Source organism: Muscardinus avellanarius (genome assembly GCF_963383645.1).
Source record: "Muscardinus avellanarius genome assembly, chromosome: 16".
Taxonomy (NCBI): domain Eukaryota; kingdom Metazoa; phylum Chordata; class Mammalia; order Rodentia; family Gliridae; genus Muscardinus; species Muscardinus avellanarius.
In genome coordinates, this window is record NC_137802.1 from 44,289,988 (window position 1) to 44,307,606 (window position 17,619).

Here is a 17,619-nt window from a genome sequence, read left to right on the forward strand (position 1 = left end):
GCCACCACACCCAGCTTAAAAGTTTTTCATTAGACTCAATCTGATTAAATTCTCAACCATAGCCACATAGTGGCATGTACTTGTGATTCCAGGACTAGGTAGGGAGGCTGAGACAGGAGGACTGCAGGTTCTCAGCCAGCCTCAGCTATTTAGTGAGGTCCTCTATAACTTAGTGAGACCCTGTTTTAAAATAAAGAATAAAAAATATCATCTAGAGGTGTAGCTCAGGTAGAATGACCATGGGTTCAATACCCAGTACCACACACACAAAAATAATTCTCAGTCACTTTTTACTTTAGACATTAATATATGTTAGAAAATAAATAAAGGTCAACTAGTAGTTTTTTTTGATACTGGGAATTGAACCCAGAGGTATTCTACCTCTAAGCAACACTCTCAGCCCTATTTTTTATTCTTTATTTTGAAATAGTATCTCACTAAGTAGCTGAGACTGGCCTTGAACCTGTGCTCTTCCTTCCTCAGTCTCCCAAGTACTGGGATTATAAGTGTGTGCCACCACACCTGGCTTTTCTTTTTCTTTTTTTTTTTTTTTTTTTCAGTACTGGGGATGAAACCCAGGGGCATTCAACCTCCGAGCTACACGCTCAGCCCTATTTTTTATTCTTTATTTTGAAATAGGATCTCAGTAAGTTGTGGAGGACTTCACTGAGTAGCTGAGGCTGGCCTCAAACCTGTGATCCTCCTGTCTCAGCCTCTCAAGTACTGGGATTACAGGCCTGTACCACCATGCCTGACTCAGAATAACTGACTTTAATTTTTGTCATTTGATTGTTATGGCAGGTTTTACATACAAACTTAGATATTGTATTAAAATCTAGTCTCAACCAGGTGTGGTGGCACATGCTATAATACCATAATTTGGGAAGCTGAGACCAGAAGATGGCGAAATCAAGGAAGGCCAGCATCAGGTTAGGGATGCCTGCAGCAATTCAGTGAGGCCTGCTTGAAATAAAAGGAGGCTGGGGGTGTAGCCCAGAGCGGGGCACTCTGCGCGCGCGTGCGCACACACACACACACACACACACACACACACACACGCACACACACGCACTCTCCCAGTACCACACACACACACACACACACACACACGCTCACACACACACACTCCCACACACAAGCTAGTCTTTTCTTGTGCTGCTTATCTGTATTTTTTCTTTCAAATCAAATAGGAAAAAGCATTAGAAGTGCAAAGAAATGATAATTAACTCTGTTAGGGAAAAGTTCTTTAAAGATTTTACTTCCTGTGCATACAACTTTGTTAAATGCAATCTCTAAATCCCTTTGCTTCACTTGATCTTTAAGAAGGCATTCTGATAGTTTTACTAATCCTTTTTGCTAGGATTAAATAAGGGTAAGTTTCAAAGATAACTTAAATATCTTGGTATAAAATGAATTTACAGGTTAAAAGACTTGTTTAGCAAACTGAAATTTCTCCTTTTATTTAGAGCTTCATTGTTTCTGTTCTGACCTACCTTCTTCCTGGTAGAGGTAGGAATTCTCGGAGGCACCAAACTTTTAGTATCTCATTTCTTTCCAACTTGCACATTTTTTGATTAATGATCTGGGATGACCTGTCAGGAAGCATTTCTACCCTCTAAAAGCACTTTCATTTGGAACCTTTGCACATTAACAAAAGATGTGTTTCTCATTGAAATTCTATTATTAAAAGTTCAATTCTTGCTCAAAATTTCCCACAGAGCATTGGAGAGTCAACAATTCTTTTATAGAATTTTTTTGGCTCCTTCTTTAGAAAAAATTGACAATGGTTTTCTCTTATGTACTGTCTGAAAGGAACTCATATAGTGGTCTGTAGAAAAATAGAACTTTCTTGCTCAGGGTAGGGGTTGGGGAGTGATTTGAGTTCTTTTTACCATTTAATCAGTAGCCCTGATTTAAATGATGCATACATTTCCCACTAGGCAGAAAAAGCATAGTGAAGCTTCAATAAACATGCAAGAATGAGTTTGGGTTTTGGGAACTCTAGGAGCACAGGTTAGGCTCACTTCTGAAGGAGGAGGTTGTGTGGCTGACCTAACCATGATTAAAGATTCAGCAACGCTTCTTCTCAGTGTGATACCAGACCACACCACGACATTCCTGAGCAAGAATCTTATCAGTAACTTATAAGATTTCCTAAACAGTTCCTTGACACTCTTCTTGGTTAATTTCTTGGGGTTAATTTGAACATCAGAAACTCTGTCCTTTCTCTAAGTCTACCTGAGCAGATGGGAAGACTTTATTACTTAAGAGTGATGACCCCAAAGCAGTGACTGCCCAGGAGTATTACTGAAGAGTCATGACGAAAATAAATGGTTGCTTAATTTGATTTTTTTTACCCTCTCCAAATAGAAAAGAACGCCCTATATCATTGGGGATTTTCCCATTACCTGCTGGAGATGGATTGCTTACACCTGATACTCAGAAAGGAGGTGAGACCCCAGGATCAGAGCAATGGAAATTTCAAGAATTAAGTCAACCACGGTCTCATACCAGCCTGAAGGTAAGCTTTATTCTTTGGGAAGTTCTCTGCTTATGCTTTGTAAACTTTCTTATCCAAATAGAAGTACTAAATAACCAAACCAAGCCAGGTGCATATGCTTATAATCCCAGTACTTGGGAGGCTGAGACAGGAAGATCACAGGTTCGCAGACAGCCTCAGTCTATTTAGTGAGGCTCTCCGCAATTTAGAGAGACCTTGTTTCAAAATTAAGAATAAAAAATAGGGCTGCAGGTGTAGCTCGGAGGTAAAATGCCCTTGGGTTCTATCCCCAGTAGACAAATAAATAATAAATAAATAACCAAGCCAGGCATGGTGGCATACATCTCAGCATTTGAGAGGCTGAGATAGGAGGATCACAGTTCAAGGACAGGCTCAGCTACTTAGTGAGGCCCTTTGCAACTCAGTGAGACCCTGTTTCAAAATAAAGAATAAAAAACAGGGCTGGGGGTGCAGTTCGGAAGTAGAATGCCCCTGGGTTCCATCCCCAGCACTGAAATAAATAAATAAATAAATAACCAATGCATAATAAAATACAATAATTTTTATATATTTTAATTTGTAAGATTGATGTATTTTTATTAGAAATGAACTCTTTGTAAAGTGTTAATTTTCTACTATGCTATTTCTTTTTTTTATTTTTTTAAATTTTATTTTATTGGTGCACTGTATTCATCTACTATGCTATTTCAAGTTACATAGGAAAACAAAGTCAAGCATTGTTATATCTTGATTAATATATTAATGACAAAAATTAATTTATAATTGATTTAGGCTATATGAATGGGATGATTAATGAACCTAATTATGGTGTGTGTGTGTGTGTGTGTGTGTGTGTGTGTGTGTGTGTGTTGCTGGGAATTGAGCCCAGGAGCATTCTACCTCTGAGTTAATACTTGCCGTTCTATTATTTTTTTATTTTGAAGCAGAGTCTCACTAAGTTGCTTTGGGGTCTGAGTTGCTGAGACTGGCCTCAAATCTGTGATTTTCCTGTCTCAGCCTCCCAAGTACTGAGGTTACAGACATTTGCTACCATGCCTATCTAATTATATGTTTTAAAATTGAAAGTCACTGTCACCTAAAATCTTTGCTTCACTGGTAGAAACTTCACAATTTAGTAGGGGTTTATCTCAAGAAACAAAACAAAACAAAAAACTGAGCACTATAACTCAGTGTTAGAGGACTTATCAGGTATGCACAATCCCCATGCGTGTGTGTGTGTGTGTGTGTGTGTGTGTATACAACATTGTTCCTTCTCGTGGTTTGCGGACTGCCTCAGCTATTTAGTGAGGCCCTTCACAACTTACTGAGACCCTGTTTCAAAATAAAGAATAAAAAGTAGGGCAGGGGATGTAGCTCAGAGGTGGAATGCCCCTGGGTTCCATCCCCAGACTCGCGCAAAAAAAAAAAAAAAAAAAAAAAATTGCTTCAAGACCACTTCATGAAATGTGTTGTATTTGGACATGGTGGTACTCACCTATAGTTTCAGATACTTGGAAGGCTGAGGCAGGAGGACCCCTTGAGCCCAGAGATTTAGACCAGCTTGGACAACATAGTACAATCCTGTCTCAAGCAACAACAACAACTGAAAAATAGGCCTGGGAATGAGGCTCAGAGCTTGAATTTTCCTGGGTTCAAGTACCACGTACACGTACACACACGTACACACACAGAAAACACAAAACAACCCAATTTTTTTTTAAAGTTATATTTTATAAAACAACTGTTTTTTGTTTGTTTGTTTGTTTGTTTTTGTTTTTTGCAGTACTGGGGATTAAACCCAGGACCTCAAACGTGCTATACAAGTACTCTACCACTGAGACACAATCCCCAGCCTTTTTAATTTTATTTTGAGATTGGTCTTACTTAGTTGCTCAGGTTTGCCTTCGGCCTGAAATCCTCCTGCCTTCAGCCTCTAGAGTAGGTGGAATGATAGGCACCTACCATCTAGGCATTATTTGTTTCTTTCTAATGAGAACATAAACTCCAGGGAGTATGTTTACTGCTATATCCCTAGTACATTGTAGTCACTCAAAACATGGTTTTTTGTTTGTTTTGTGGTACTAGAGACTAAACCTAGGAGCATTCTACCTCTGTGCTACATTCCTAACCCTTTTAATTTTGAAATGGGGTCTCATTAAGTTAAAGAGCACCTAAGTTGCTGAGGCTGACCATGAACCTGTGATCCTCCTGTCTCAGCCTCCCAAGAACTGGGATTATAAGCATGAGGCACCATGCCCAGCTAGAACATGTGTTTTGAATGAATTATTGGTTTAAGATGTTAGATACTTTTGGGATAATACAGTCTTTCAGCTCCAGATGATAGTAAATACATACAGAATTATTCCTTTTTGTGTATGTTTTGTGGTACTGAGGATTGAATCCAGGGGCATTCTACCTCTGAGCTACAGCCCCAGACCTTTTTAATATTTTGTTTGGAAGCAGGATGTCACCAGGTTGCTGAATCTTGCTGTGTTGCTGAGGCTGGCCTCAAACCTGTGATCCTCCTGTCTCAACTTCCCAAATACGTGGATTACAGACATTTGCCACTGAACCTGTCTCAAAATCATCCTTTTGACTTTAAAATATGCTCAAAACAATAAGCATTAACTAAATATTTGATAGCTTTTCTCCTACTAGAAGTTGTGTGTGTGTGTGTGTGTGTGTGTGTGTGTGTGTGTGTGTGTGTATGTGTATGTGGTACTGAGGATTGAGCCCCCAGGGGCATTCTACCTCTGAGCTACACCCCCAGCCCTATTTTTTATTCTTTTTATTTATTTATTTATTTATTTTGGTGGTACTGGGGATGGAACCCTTCTACCTCCTGGCTACCATCCCGTCCCAGACCTATTTTATATATATTTTTAATTTGGAAACAGGGTCTCTCTGCCTCCCAAGCACGGGGATTACAAGTGTGCACCACCATACCCGGCTCTATCTTATTATTATTATTATTATTATTATTATTAATTATTTGGTGGTACTGGGGTTCCTGGAAGCTCTTCTACCTTCGGGCTACACTCCCAGACCTATTTTTACATTTTTTTATTTGGAAACAGGGTCTCCTAAGCCAGCACGTGCGGCTGGCTTCGAACCTGCGTGATCCTCTTGTCTCTGCCTCCCAAGCTCGGGGATTACAAGTGTGCGCCACCACGCCCGGCCTATTTTTTATTCTTTATTTTGAAGTAGGGTCTCACTAAATTGCGGAGGGCCTCATTAAGTAGCTGAGGCTGGCTGTGAACCTGTGATTCTCCTGTCCCAGCCTCACAAGCACTGGGATTAGTATGCACCACCGTGCCTGGCTAAAAATTCTCCCTCCCTCTCTCCCTTCCTTCCTTTTTTCCTTTCCAGCACCACCATGCCTGGCTTAAAAATTATTTTTATTTTATTTTTTTATATTTTGGGTGGTACTGGGGGGTGGAACCTAGGGACTTTGCTACCCCTGGGCAATACTCCCAGACCTGTTTTATACTTTATTTGGAAACAGGGTCTCACGAAGTTGCTGAGAGCCTCACTAAGTAGCTGAGGCTGGCTTCGAATCTGTGTGATCCTTCTGTCTTAGCCTCCCAAGCACGGGGATTACAAGTGTGCACCACCACACCCGGCATTTAAAAATTATTTTGAACTATAAGGTTTACCCCACTTTTTCTCTTTCTTGCCCAATTCATTAAAAACCAGTCATATTCATTATTGCAGCATATTTATTGATACCACTAGGAAACACTTTGATTCTCTACTCCTATAGCTACTTTTGCTTATTTTAGCCTGCCTGTAGGTTTAATAGATCTAAAAACCCATCTCTCAGTTGCCTCCTGGCTGTGTCCCCTTTCCTGAAACAAAATTTGGTAGAAGGGATACTTTTAGTACATAAAAATGTATACTATGCAGTAACTATATTTTAATTACTATCCAAAAGTGCACTCTTTAAGAAGATTATTATAATTCTCTTAATTCAGTGACATGCTGTGACAGAACTTTACTGGCAGGTTATAAACCGATTAAGAGATGATTAATATGGACTTAAATGTAGATTTTATGACCTTCTTTATTCTTCTGAGAGGTTTTGTTTTGTTTTGTTGTAGCTTGGAGGCATTCTACCTTCCCATTACAACCCTAGCCATGTTTATTTATTTATCTATTTATTTATTTGTGGTACTGGGAATGGAACCCAGGGGCATTTTACCTTCGAACTATACCCCTCAGCCCTATTTTTTATTCTTTATTTTGAAATAGGGTCTCATTTAGTTGCAAAGGGCTTCACTAAGTAGCTGAGGTGGCCTGCAAACCTTAGTCCTCCGGTTTCTGCCTCCCAAATGCAGGGATTACAAGTGTGCGCCACTATGTCTGACTTCAACCATATTTATTTATTTATTTATTTATTTATTTATTTATTTATTTATTTATTTATTTTTTGTGGGTCTGGGGATGGAACCCATTGACCTCCGAGCTATATCCCCTGCCCTATTTTTTTTTATTCTTTATTTTGAACCAGGGTCGCACTGAGTTGCAGAGGGCCTCACTAAGTAGCTGAGGCTGTCTGCGAACCGTGATCCTCCAGGTCTCAGACTCCCGGATGCTGGGATTACAAGCGTGTGCCACCACGCCCGACTTCAACCTTATTTTTTAGTTTTTAATTTGAAACAGAATCTTGCTAGGTTGATGCAGTTTTCACTACTTGCTGAGGCTGTCCTGGAACCTGTGTCTTCCTGTTTCAGTTTCCCAAATATTGGGATTACAGGCATGTGCCACCAAGCCCAGCTTCTCAAAGAGTTTTAAAAGCAAATTTCTATTTTTCTTTCCTTGGTCAGGACATGGAGTCATTGAACAAAAAAAAGTTCAACAGCTAACATTTTTCAGGAACAAGGTGGACCATTGCAAAATGGCATAAATCCGGTTTTTAAAGTATTTCCTAATTAGGACCTATTTTATTATTCACCTAAGCTCTTAAAATTATTCAGAATTTTTTTCTGATGTTTCCAAGGGCTGGGAGTCAAGGATTGAGTTAACTCATGGATTCTGTCCCAGGCATGTCACATACTCTCTCATCTTGGCATCCATTTGAGACAGGAATTGGACTAGAGACTTATCTCTAAAGTATATAACAACTCTCATTTCTCCTGAAAACTTTGGGGATGGCCTTAACTATGTGGGGCCATGCTTTGACTTTATTATGGAAAAAAAGAACTAAGATTAATTTTACTAACACTCTTTTTCTGTATAGCAAGGTTAAGGTGAAAATGTTCTGTGAGAAAACACATGATGGGTGTTTCTGATGAGAAAACACGCCAATGGAATAGAGAACTGAACAATAGAAAATTTTGCGCCAATTACGATGGTATATGCCTAGGATATACAGATAACAGATTTAAAACCAATTTCAACAATTTAGCAGGGTTCTCAGCAATATAGGGAGACCTTGTTCCTAAATGAAAATAAAATAGGAGTGGGAATGTAGCTCAGGGTTAGAACACCCCTGGGTTCAATACCTAGTACTAAAACAGAAAACAAAAAAACAACAAAAAAAACCCACAAAACTTTATGGTGGACAAAAATATCAGTGAAGGGAAGGAGGGTGTGGTGGCACATGCTTGTAATCCCAGCATTTGGGAGGCTGAGACAGAAGGATCACGGTTCATGGCCAGCCTCAGCTACTTAGCTAGGCCCTTGCAACTCAGTGAGATCCTGTTTTAAAATAAAGAATAAAAAAATAGGGCTGGGAGTGTCACTCGGGGGTGGAATGTCCCTGGGTTCCAATTCACAGTACTGCAAAAAAAAAAAAAAAAAAAAAAAAAGGCAATGGGGGTGGGAATTGGGGGGAAGGTTAAATGAGTGATGTGTGCCTGTGTGCCTCTGCCATCTTGTACCCCATTAAGATACATGACTACAGCACACTGTTAAAAAATAAATAAAAAGCAGTGAAGGAGGTTTGCCAGTGATTATAGATTATGGAGTGTCTTTGCTGCTCTATTGAATATTTCCCATTGTGGGAGCTGTGTGATAAGTTAAGAATTCGGTGTATTTTCTAGGAATGATGCACCCAGAAAAATGTACAATTCTTTAAAAAGTATTTGTACATATTTCACATCACATTTTTGTGGAAATCAGTAAACACATGAAATGACAATATTGCAAGTATTATTAAGTGCTATTAAAAAAAAGCAAAGTGAGCTGGATGTGGTGGTATATGCTTATATTCTCAGTACTTGGAAGGCTGAGGTGGGAGGATCACAGGTTTGTGGCCAGCCTCAGCTACTTAGTGAAGCCCTCCACAGCTTAGTGAGACTGTGTTTCAGTATAAAGAATAAAAAAGTGGCTGGGGGTGTAGCTTAGAGATAGAATGTCCTGAGTTTAATCCCCAGTAAACACATATACTTAAGAAAAGAAGAAGAAAGCAAGGTAAACCAGAGAGTAATTAGTAGGGATATTTTAGGGTGGTGGCGTGAGGATGTGCAGGTCCATGGAGTGAGTGTGAAGAAGATTAGATAGCATCTGTATAGGCTCTGAAGTGGAGAGACAGTGCAGCATATTTGAGGAGTGATCCTGTTCCTCTTAAAAAATTTTTTTTCTTGCAGTACTGGGGATGGAACTTGGGCATTCTACCTCTGAGCTACATCCTCGGCCTTACTTTTTTTTTTTTTTTGGTGGTACTGGGGTTCCTGGAAGCACTTCTACCTCTGGGCTACACTCCCAGACCTATTTTCTGTATTTTTGAAACAGGGTCTCTTAAACCAGCGCGGCTGGCCTCGATCCTCCTGCCTCTGCCTCCCAAGCGCAGGAATTACAAGCGTGCGCCACCACGCCCGGCCTCAGCCTTACTTTTTTATTCTTTATTTTGACACAGGATCTCACTGAGTAGCAAAGGGCCTCACTAAGTAGCTGAGGTTTTTTGTGAACTCAGATCCTCCTGTCTTAGCCTCCCAAATGCTAGGATTACAAGCATGGGCCACCACGGCCAGCTCCCTCTCAGATTTTTGAATCCTATTTCCTATACCAACAAGCCTTTTGTCAAGTTTTCCAAATTCTTCTTTTTTTCTAAATCTAGTGGAAAATTCTCAGCCCTCACCTTGCCTTTTAGTAGCATTTGACGCATTTTAATACACGCATCTTCTTTAAATGCTTCCTCCAGTTTACCTGCAGAACACCTGTACCTCATACTCCCCTGCCCCATGCGCTCACTCTTCTTTTGCACTGATCCCGCTCCCCTGCTTGTTACACAGCTTCTATTAGTCCTCTAAAAGTTGAAGTTCCTCAGCACATAAAACTAACACACACCCACATACCCTGCCCCCTCGCTGGGATTTGAACCCCGGGGGTTCAACCTTTGGGCTATACCCTTACCCTATTTTTATTTTGAAACACATTCTAGCTAAGTTGCTGAAGCTGACCTGTGATTCTCCTATCTCAGCCGCTCACAAAACTCAGCCCTTTTCTTAACCTGAGTAGGTAAAGTTCCTTTTCTATAAATGTAATCTCTGTCCCAGAGCTCCAGACTGTATCCAATTGCTTTTCTTCCTAGTATCCCTACATGTAGATTTTACCTGCTTCAATCACCACCAGGAAAAATACTCTTTCAACGCCAATATAAATATAACAGTTTACATGAAGCCTCACATGGCACCCTGTTGATGATCAGTTCAAGGCAGAAAACATAGGAGCTTTGTATTGCATCATTAACAGAAGTTTCCCACTGGGGACTTTTCGTAGAATTGGTAAGACCAAAGCTGTTCTGTTTAAAAAAAAAAGTTATAGTTAGGTGTGGTGGCGTACTCTTGTAATCCCAGCAAGACAGCAGTTTTGTGGCCAGCCTCATCTATATATATATTAGTGAGGCTCTCTGCAATTTAGTGAGACCTTGTTTCAAAATAAACAATAAAATAGGGCTGGGGGTATGCTCAGAAGTAGATACCTTTAGGTTCAATCCTTGGTAACACATGCAAACGCGCACACACACACACACACACACACACACACACACACACACATGCCAGGCATGGTGGTGCACGCTTGTAATCCCAGCGCTTGGGAGGCTAAGACAGGAGGATCGCACAGGTTCGAAGCCATCCTTAGCTATTTAGTGAGGCTCTCAGCAACTTAGTGAGACCCTGTTTCCAAATAAAGTATAAAATAGGTCTGGGAGTATAGCCTGGAGGTAGAAGAGCCCCTGGGTTCCATCCCCAGTAACACACACACACACACACACACACACACACACACACACACACACACACACACACACAGCAAAGAAAAGAAAAAAGAAAGGAGAAAGAATTTGATAGCAGGAGAAATTGAAGATAAGAGTGAAAAAAGATAATCTATACTTTAGAATCCTAGAAGATGAAAGGAATTACATATTCTCAGCTGCACTTCAAATAATCTTTCTGCTGGAACACCTAGTTTTCGTGCTGCAGTAAACAACCAACCAGGACATAGAAAACAGCATGAAAATTATGTGGATGGGATAACATACTTGTATATATACATATGTGTACATATTCCCCAAAAGTATTATTTTTCCTTTGAAGGATATCCTGAGCTGTTGATTGTTAGCAGAATGTGAATTTTAGAACTGAAGGGAACAATTTTAACAAACTAATAAGCAATCGTATTGGTTTCTACTTAGGAAAAATTTTGAGATGTTTTAAAGCCATATGACTTGAAATACTTTACTCGAGATACTACTAGTAAATACTTTATTAGTAAAGACTTGACTGGCTTCTCACTCTGGTGAGAAACTTTTGTTAGCAGAGTTTGGTATGTAAAGCTACTGGTCAATGTGTCGCCCATTCTGCAGGGAATGTGTTTAGCATACAGAACAGGAACTGTCTGAACACAGCCAGCATTCTTGTTGAAAAGAATTTTCCATCCGCCTCCATTTATGGTTAAGTTCCAAAATTGTTCCTGTTTCTTTGGTTTTCACAAACTTGAATCTTTATAGTAGTTAAGCTGTAATCCTGTTGCCTTTTATTAAGGATTCCTATTATGAAATATATAAAATTTAAAAATTTATAAGTATTTTAAAGTTTTAAAAATTGTTTTTTTTAAGTAATTTGGCTTACAGAAAAGTTTCAAAACTAGTTCTTATATATACATTTCACCTAGCTTCCCTGAATGTTAACTAACTGTAGTACAAATTTTTAAAACTAAGAAATTAACATTGATATAATACTATTAGCTAAATTACAGATTTGATTTGTTTTTCCACTAATGACCCTTTTCCATTTCAGATCCAATCTAGTATTCTAGGCTTTTCATTCTGTTCTGATATATGACAGTTCTTTCTTTCTTTCTTTTTTTTTTGGTGGTACTGGGGTTCCTGGAAGCCCTTCTACCTCCGGGCTACACTCCCAGACCTATTTTATATATATATATATATATATATATATATATATATATATATATATATATATATATATATATTTTAATTAATTAATTTATTTTTTAAATTGGTGCATTGTAGTCATATCAATCACATTGGAGTACAAGACTTGAGAGGATATACAAGCACACATCATCCATTTAGCCCTCCTCCAGCCCCCATCTCATTCCCTCCCCCTCCCTCCATTCCATGCTTCTTTGGTGATTTACTTTGATACATTTGTTTATGTACCTCCTGCATTTTAAAGAGGCTCCGTTCTCCAGTATTACATACCCTCTGATTGGTCACATTAGTTGCTTCACTATAGGGCCCTTTCTATAGCTCAACCTCTTCCTGTTGCCCCTTTCCTCCTAGTTATTGCTGATTAAGAGAAGCGTCTGATTTATATTTTCTGCGATATTTCTCTGTGCATGCTACATTGCAAGTACCGATCCCACTCTTGATGGCCCCAGTACTGGCCTGGCTACTCAGTGGACTGATCCAGACCTCGCTGGCTCAAGCAGCGGACTTGCCTCATGGGAGGCCCCAGTTCCAGTCTCGCTGGCCCCTGCACCGGTCTAACCCCTAAGCTGGCTTCGGTCCCGGCCTTGGAGGCTGCAGGAGCTGCCTTGCCTCACGGCAGGCTCCGATGCTGGCCATTGGCCCCTGCACCGGCCTAACCCCTTGGCAGGATTACAATCCCGGCCTCGGAGGCCCCAGCACCGGCCTAGCCTCACGGCAGGCTCCAATGCCAGCCTCGTTGGCCCCAGCACCGGCCTAACCCCACGGCAGGTTCTGTTCCCGGCCTAGGAGGCCCCAGCACTGGCCATGCCTCACGGCAGGCTCCGATGCTGGGCTCACCTCACAGCAGGCTCCGATGCCGGCTTCGCTGGCCCCAGCACCGGTCTAACCCTTCGGCAGGCTGTTATCCTGGCCTCGGAGGCCCCAGTACCAGCCTTGCTTCACGGCAGGCTCCGATGCTGGCCTCGCTGGCCCCAGCACCGGCCTAACCCCACGGCAGGTTCTGTTCCCGGCCTAGGAGGCCCCAGCACTGGCCATGCCTCACGGCAGGCTCCGATGCTGGGCTCACCTCACAGCACGCTGGCCCCAGCACCGGTCTAACCCTTCGGCAGGCTGTTATCCTGGCCTCGGAGGCCCCAGTACCAGCCTTGCTTCACGGCAGGCTCCGATGCTGGCCTCGCTGGCCCCAGCACCGGCCTAACCCCTTGGCAGGCTCTTATCCTGGCCTTGGAGGACCCAGTACCAGCCTTGCCTCAAGGTAGGCTCTGATCCCGGCCTCGGAGGCCTCAGCACCGGCCTTGCCTCACGGCAGGCTGTGGTGCCGGCCTCACTGGCCCCAGCACTGGCCTAACCCCTCGGCAGGCTCTTATCCTGGCCTCGGAGGACCCAATACCAGCCTTACCTCAAGGCAGGCTCCGATGCCGGCCTCGCTGGCCCCAGCACCGGCTAAACCCCTCGGCAGGCTCCGATCCTGGCCTTGGAGGCCCCAGAACTGGTCATGCCTCATGGCAGGCTCCGATGCTGGCCTCGCTGGCCCCAGCACCAGCCTAACCCCTCGGCAGGCTCTTAACCCAGCCTCGGAGGCCCCAGTACCGGCCTTGCCTCAAGGCAGGCTCAGATCCCGGCCTCGGAGGCCCCAGCACCGGCCTTGCCTCACGGCAGACTCCGATGCCGGCCTTGGTGGCCCCAGCACTGGCCTAACCCCTCGGCAGGCTCTTATCCCGGCCTTGGAGGCCCCAGCACCAGCCTTGCCTCATGGCAGGCTCCGATGCCGGCCTCGCTGGCCCCAGCACCGGCCTAACCCCTGGCAGGCTCTGATCCCGGCCTCGGAGGCCCCAGTACCGGCCTTGCCTCATGGCAGGCTCCGATGCCGGCCTCACTGGCCCCAGCACCGGCCTAACCCCTCAGCAGGCTCCGGTCCCGTCCTTGGAGGCCCCAGCACCGGCCTTGCCTCACGGCAGGCTTCAATGCCGGCCTCGCTGACCCCAGCACCGGCCTAACCCCTCGGCAGGCTCTTATCCTGGCCTCGGAGGCCCCAGTACCTGCCTTGCCTCACGGCAGGCTCTGATGCCGGCCTCGCTGGCCCCAGCACCGGCCTAACCCCTCAGCAGGTTCTGGACCCGACCTCGGAGGCTCCAGCACCAGCCTTGCCTCATAGCAGGCTCCAATGCCGGCCTCGCTGGCCTCAGTGTCGGTTTAACCCCTCGGCAGGCTCCAACCCCGGCCACGGAGGCCTCAGTAGTGGCCTTGCCTCACAGCAAGCTCCGATGTCGGCCACTGGCCCCGGCGCCTGACTAACCCCTCAGCAGGTTCCGATCACTGTCTCTGTGGTTATTATTTCAAAGGTTCCAGGTGTAATGTATCAGATGTCTGCCTCCCCTGTGTACTGGCCACTGGCATTGCCACTACGTCCACCATTTCAAATCCTTCCCAGGCTCTTTTTCCACTCTGAATGTTGTCCAGTGTTCCTAAGCATGCGTGATGGTAGCATTCGACATTTGGTGTAATTTCTCCAAAAAAATAAGGTTGGTAGGATCCGGTTTCTGCTTCTCCTGAATACAAGTCTCCACCACCATCGCGGAGAACTCTTTCAACACCGCCTTTCTCCTTGGTCTCCGCTAAACTCTCTCCTTGCAGGTGATGTCCGAGATTCTTAACAATATAGAGAAATAGCAGTCCTCTTTCACGGGGAATTTTTCCATAAGTTCCAGTGGATTTAGATAAGTTTTGTCTGCATCTCCAGTGTCCTGGCATCCATAACGGCTTTCTTACCTCCTCTCCGATATTTTTCTTTTTCTTTTTCTGTTCCTTTTTTTTTTTTTTTTTTTTTAATAGAAGACAGTATATGTGGTTTGAGGAGGTAGTGGGATCAGGCACTCAGTAGCACTGTAACCCTGTTGGTTTCCCCATGGGTCCAGAGTGATCCACACTACTCCGCCTGGGGCCCAGGGTCCCACGACCCAGGCCCCAGCTGGTGTGCTCCACGCGACCCCTGCCCGGAACCCAGGTTACTGAGCCCAGTTTCTCCAGGGGTCTGGCGTGTTACGCGCATTTCGCCCCGGGGTCCAAAGTCTTGCGACCCGGGCCCTGGCTGGAGTGCCCCGCCTGACCCCCGCCCGGGTCCCAGGGTACTGGGCCCGGTTTCTCCAGGGGTCTGGCATGCTACGCGTGTTCCAGCCTGGGCCCGGAGTCCCGCGACCCGGGCCCCAGCTGGTGTGCCCCGCGCGACCCCCGCCCAGAACCCAGCATCTTACTGGGCCCGGTTTCTCCAGGGGTCTGGCGTGCTACGCGCAGTTCGGCCCCCTATTTTCTATTTTTGAAACAGGGTCTCTTATGCCAGTGCGGCTGGCTTCGAACCTGCACGATTCTCCTGTCTCTGCCTCCCAAGCGCGGGGATTACAAGCTTGCGCCACCACGCCTGGCTGACAGTTCTGTCTTTGACCTTGAGACTTTTTAAAGGGTACTGGTTAATTATTTTGGAGAATGTCTTTCCATTTGGCTTCCCTGAAGATTTCTCACAATTACATTGAGGATATACTTTTTTTCTTTCTGGCAAGAATACTGTAGAAGCCTGATGCCTTTTTTTAAGAAATGAATCATGTCAGGAGGGAAATATTATAATATTAACATGTCTTATTAATGGTAATGTTAGCTTTGGTCACTCGTTTCGTATGACGTGTTAGATTTCTCCACTGTGGAGTAATTATATTCTCTTTCATAATTAAAAAAATATTTTGGTGGTTATGCTTGCTTTTTTTTCAGAACTGGGAATTGGACCCAGGGACATTCTACCTCCAAGCTACAATCCAAGCTCTACTTTAAAAAATTTTTTTGAAACAGGGTCTCACTGAGTTATGGAAGGGTGTGTTGTAATACTTATTACTTTTGCTTGTGATAGTAGCTTAGGCTGGCTGCAAACTTGCAATCTTGTCTCAGCCTCTCAAGTACTGGGATTATAGGCATATGCTACCACGCCTAGCTGGTGGATATACTTTGAGACTGCAAATACTCTGTTTCTTTTGAAGCATTTTCCACTGAATTGAGCATCTATGAAGGAATCTTTTCTGCTATAATTATTTGTAATATACTACTAATGTTTATTGTCTATTCTCTCCTTCCCTCTCTCCCTCCCTCCCTTCCTCCATCCTTTCTTTTCTCTTTCTCTTCCTTTCCTTTCCTTTCCTTTCTGAAGTACTGGGGATTAAACCCAGGGACATTATACACCCCTAGCCCTAATTTTCATTCTTTATTTTGAAACAGGACCTAAGTATCTGAGGTTCGCTGTAAACCTGTGTTCCTCTTGTCTCAGCCTCCCAAGTACTGGGATTACAAGTATGTGCCACTATGCCTGGCATCCCTCTACCTTTCTTTCTCTCTCCTTCCTTCCTTCCTTCCTTCCTTCCTTCCTTCCTTCCTTCCTTCCTTCCTTCCTTCCTTCCGTGTGGTACTGGGGATGGAACCCAGAGGCATACAACCTCCGAGCTACACCCCCAGGCCTATTTTGTATTCTTTATTTTTTGAAACAGGGTCTCACTGACTTGTAAAGGGCCTCACTAAGTAGCTGTGTCTATCCATGAATTGCAATCCTCCTGTCTCAGCCTTCCAAATGCTGGGAATTATAAGCATGTGCCACCACTCCTGGCTCCTCTACCTACCTACCTTCCTTCCTTCCTTCCTTCCTTCCTTCCTTCCTTCCTTCCTTCCTTCCCAATGCCAGGGTGTGTGTGTGTGTGTGTGTGTGTGTGTGTGTGTGTGTTCGTGTGGTACTGGGGGTAGAAGCCAGGGGCTTTCTACCTCCAGGCTATACTCCCAGACCCCTTTTTATATTTTATTTGAAAACAGGGTCTCACTAAGTAGCTGAGAGCTTCACTAAGTAGCTGAGGCTGGCTTTGAACCTCTGTGGTCCTCCTGTCTCAGCCTCCTAAGCGCGGGATTACAAGTGTGCACCACCACACATGGCTCCTCTACATTTCTTAACGGGGAATTGTTTGTTAAGGAATACCTATCTTCTTCCTTTCCTTCCTTCCTCCTTTTCTATCAGTTTGTACTTAGTGGATATATCTTTTATTTTGTGGGCTGTCCAGTCCTATCAGTTACTTGGTTTGTCAAATTGTTCCCAGCTTTGAACAATGGGAGTGCTTTCAGGTTGATTTATGTAGTCTTAAACACTTCTCATATGATTTTTAGTACTTTTTTGCTTTCTTATTGGCATCATAAGATGCTCACGGCTCCTGTATTTTCTCTGCCCCTGACCCTTTTTAACCTTTGGGAGGCTGAGACAGAAGGATTGCTGTTTGTGGACAGCTTCAGCTACTTAGTGAGGCCCTTTGCAACTCAGCGAGACTCTGTTTTAGAATAAAGAATAAAACATATGGCTGGGGGTATAGCTTGGAGGTAGAATGCCCCGAGGTTCCATCACTAGTACTGCAGGGGGAAAAAACAAAGCCATGCTAATTAAAAATATTGTTTTTGAAACAGGCTCTTGCTGAGTTGCAAAGGGCCTAATTTCTTAGTTAGTTTTTCTTTCTTTTCTCCCCCCCACCCCCACCCCCCAGTACTGGAGATGGGACCCACGGGCATTCTACCTCAGAGCTACACCCCCAGCCCAATTTTTTATTCTTTATGTTTTTGAAACAGGGTCTCACTGAGTTGCAGAGGACCTCACTAAGTAGCTGAGGCTGTCCTCGAACCACAATCCTCCAGTCTCCGCCTCCCGAATGCTGGG

At 43.8% G+C, this 17,619-nt stretch overlaps 1 protein-coding gene across 9 annotated transcripts in view; it reads left to right on the forward strand.

Moving 5' to 3' along the window:
* Positions 1-17,619, forward strand: part of SPAG9 (sperm associated antigen 9) — a gene marked incomplete at both ends in the record, with an annotated part of 158,706 nt that overhangs the window by 64,628 nt on the left and 76,459 nt on the right. For all 9 annotated transcript variants that reach the window (XM_080713485.1, XM_080713488.1, XM_080713487.1 and 6 more), the window contains one exon: positions 2,371-2,521. In XM_080713485.1, coding sequence (XP_080569611.1) covers positions 2,371-2,521 — 151 coding nt within the window. The remainder of the gene's footprint in view (positions 1-2,370; positions 2,522-17,619) is intronic.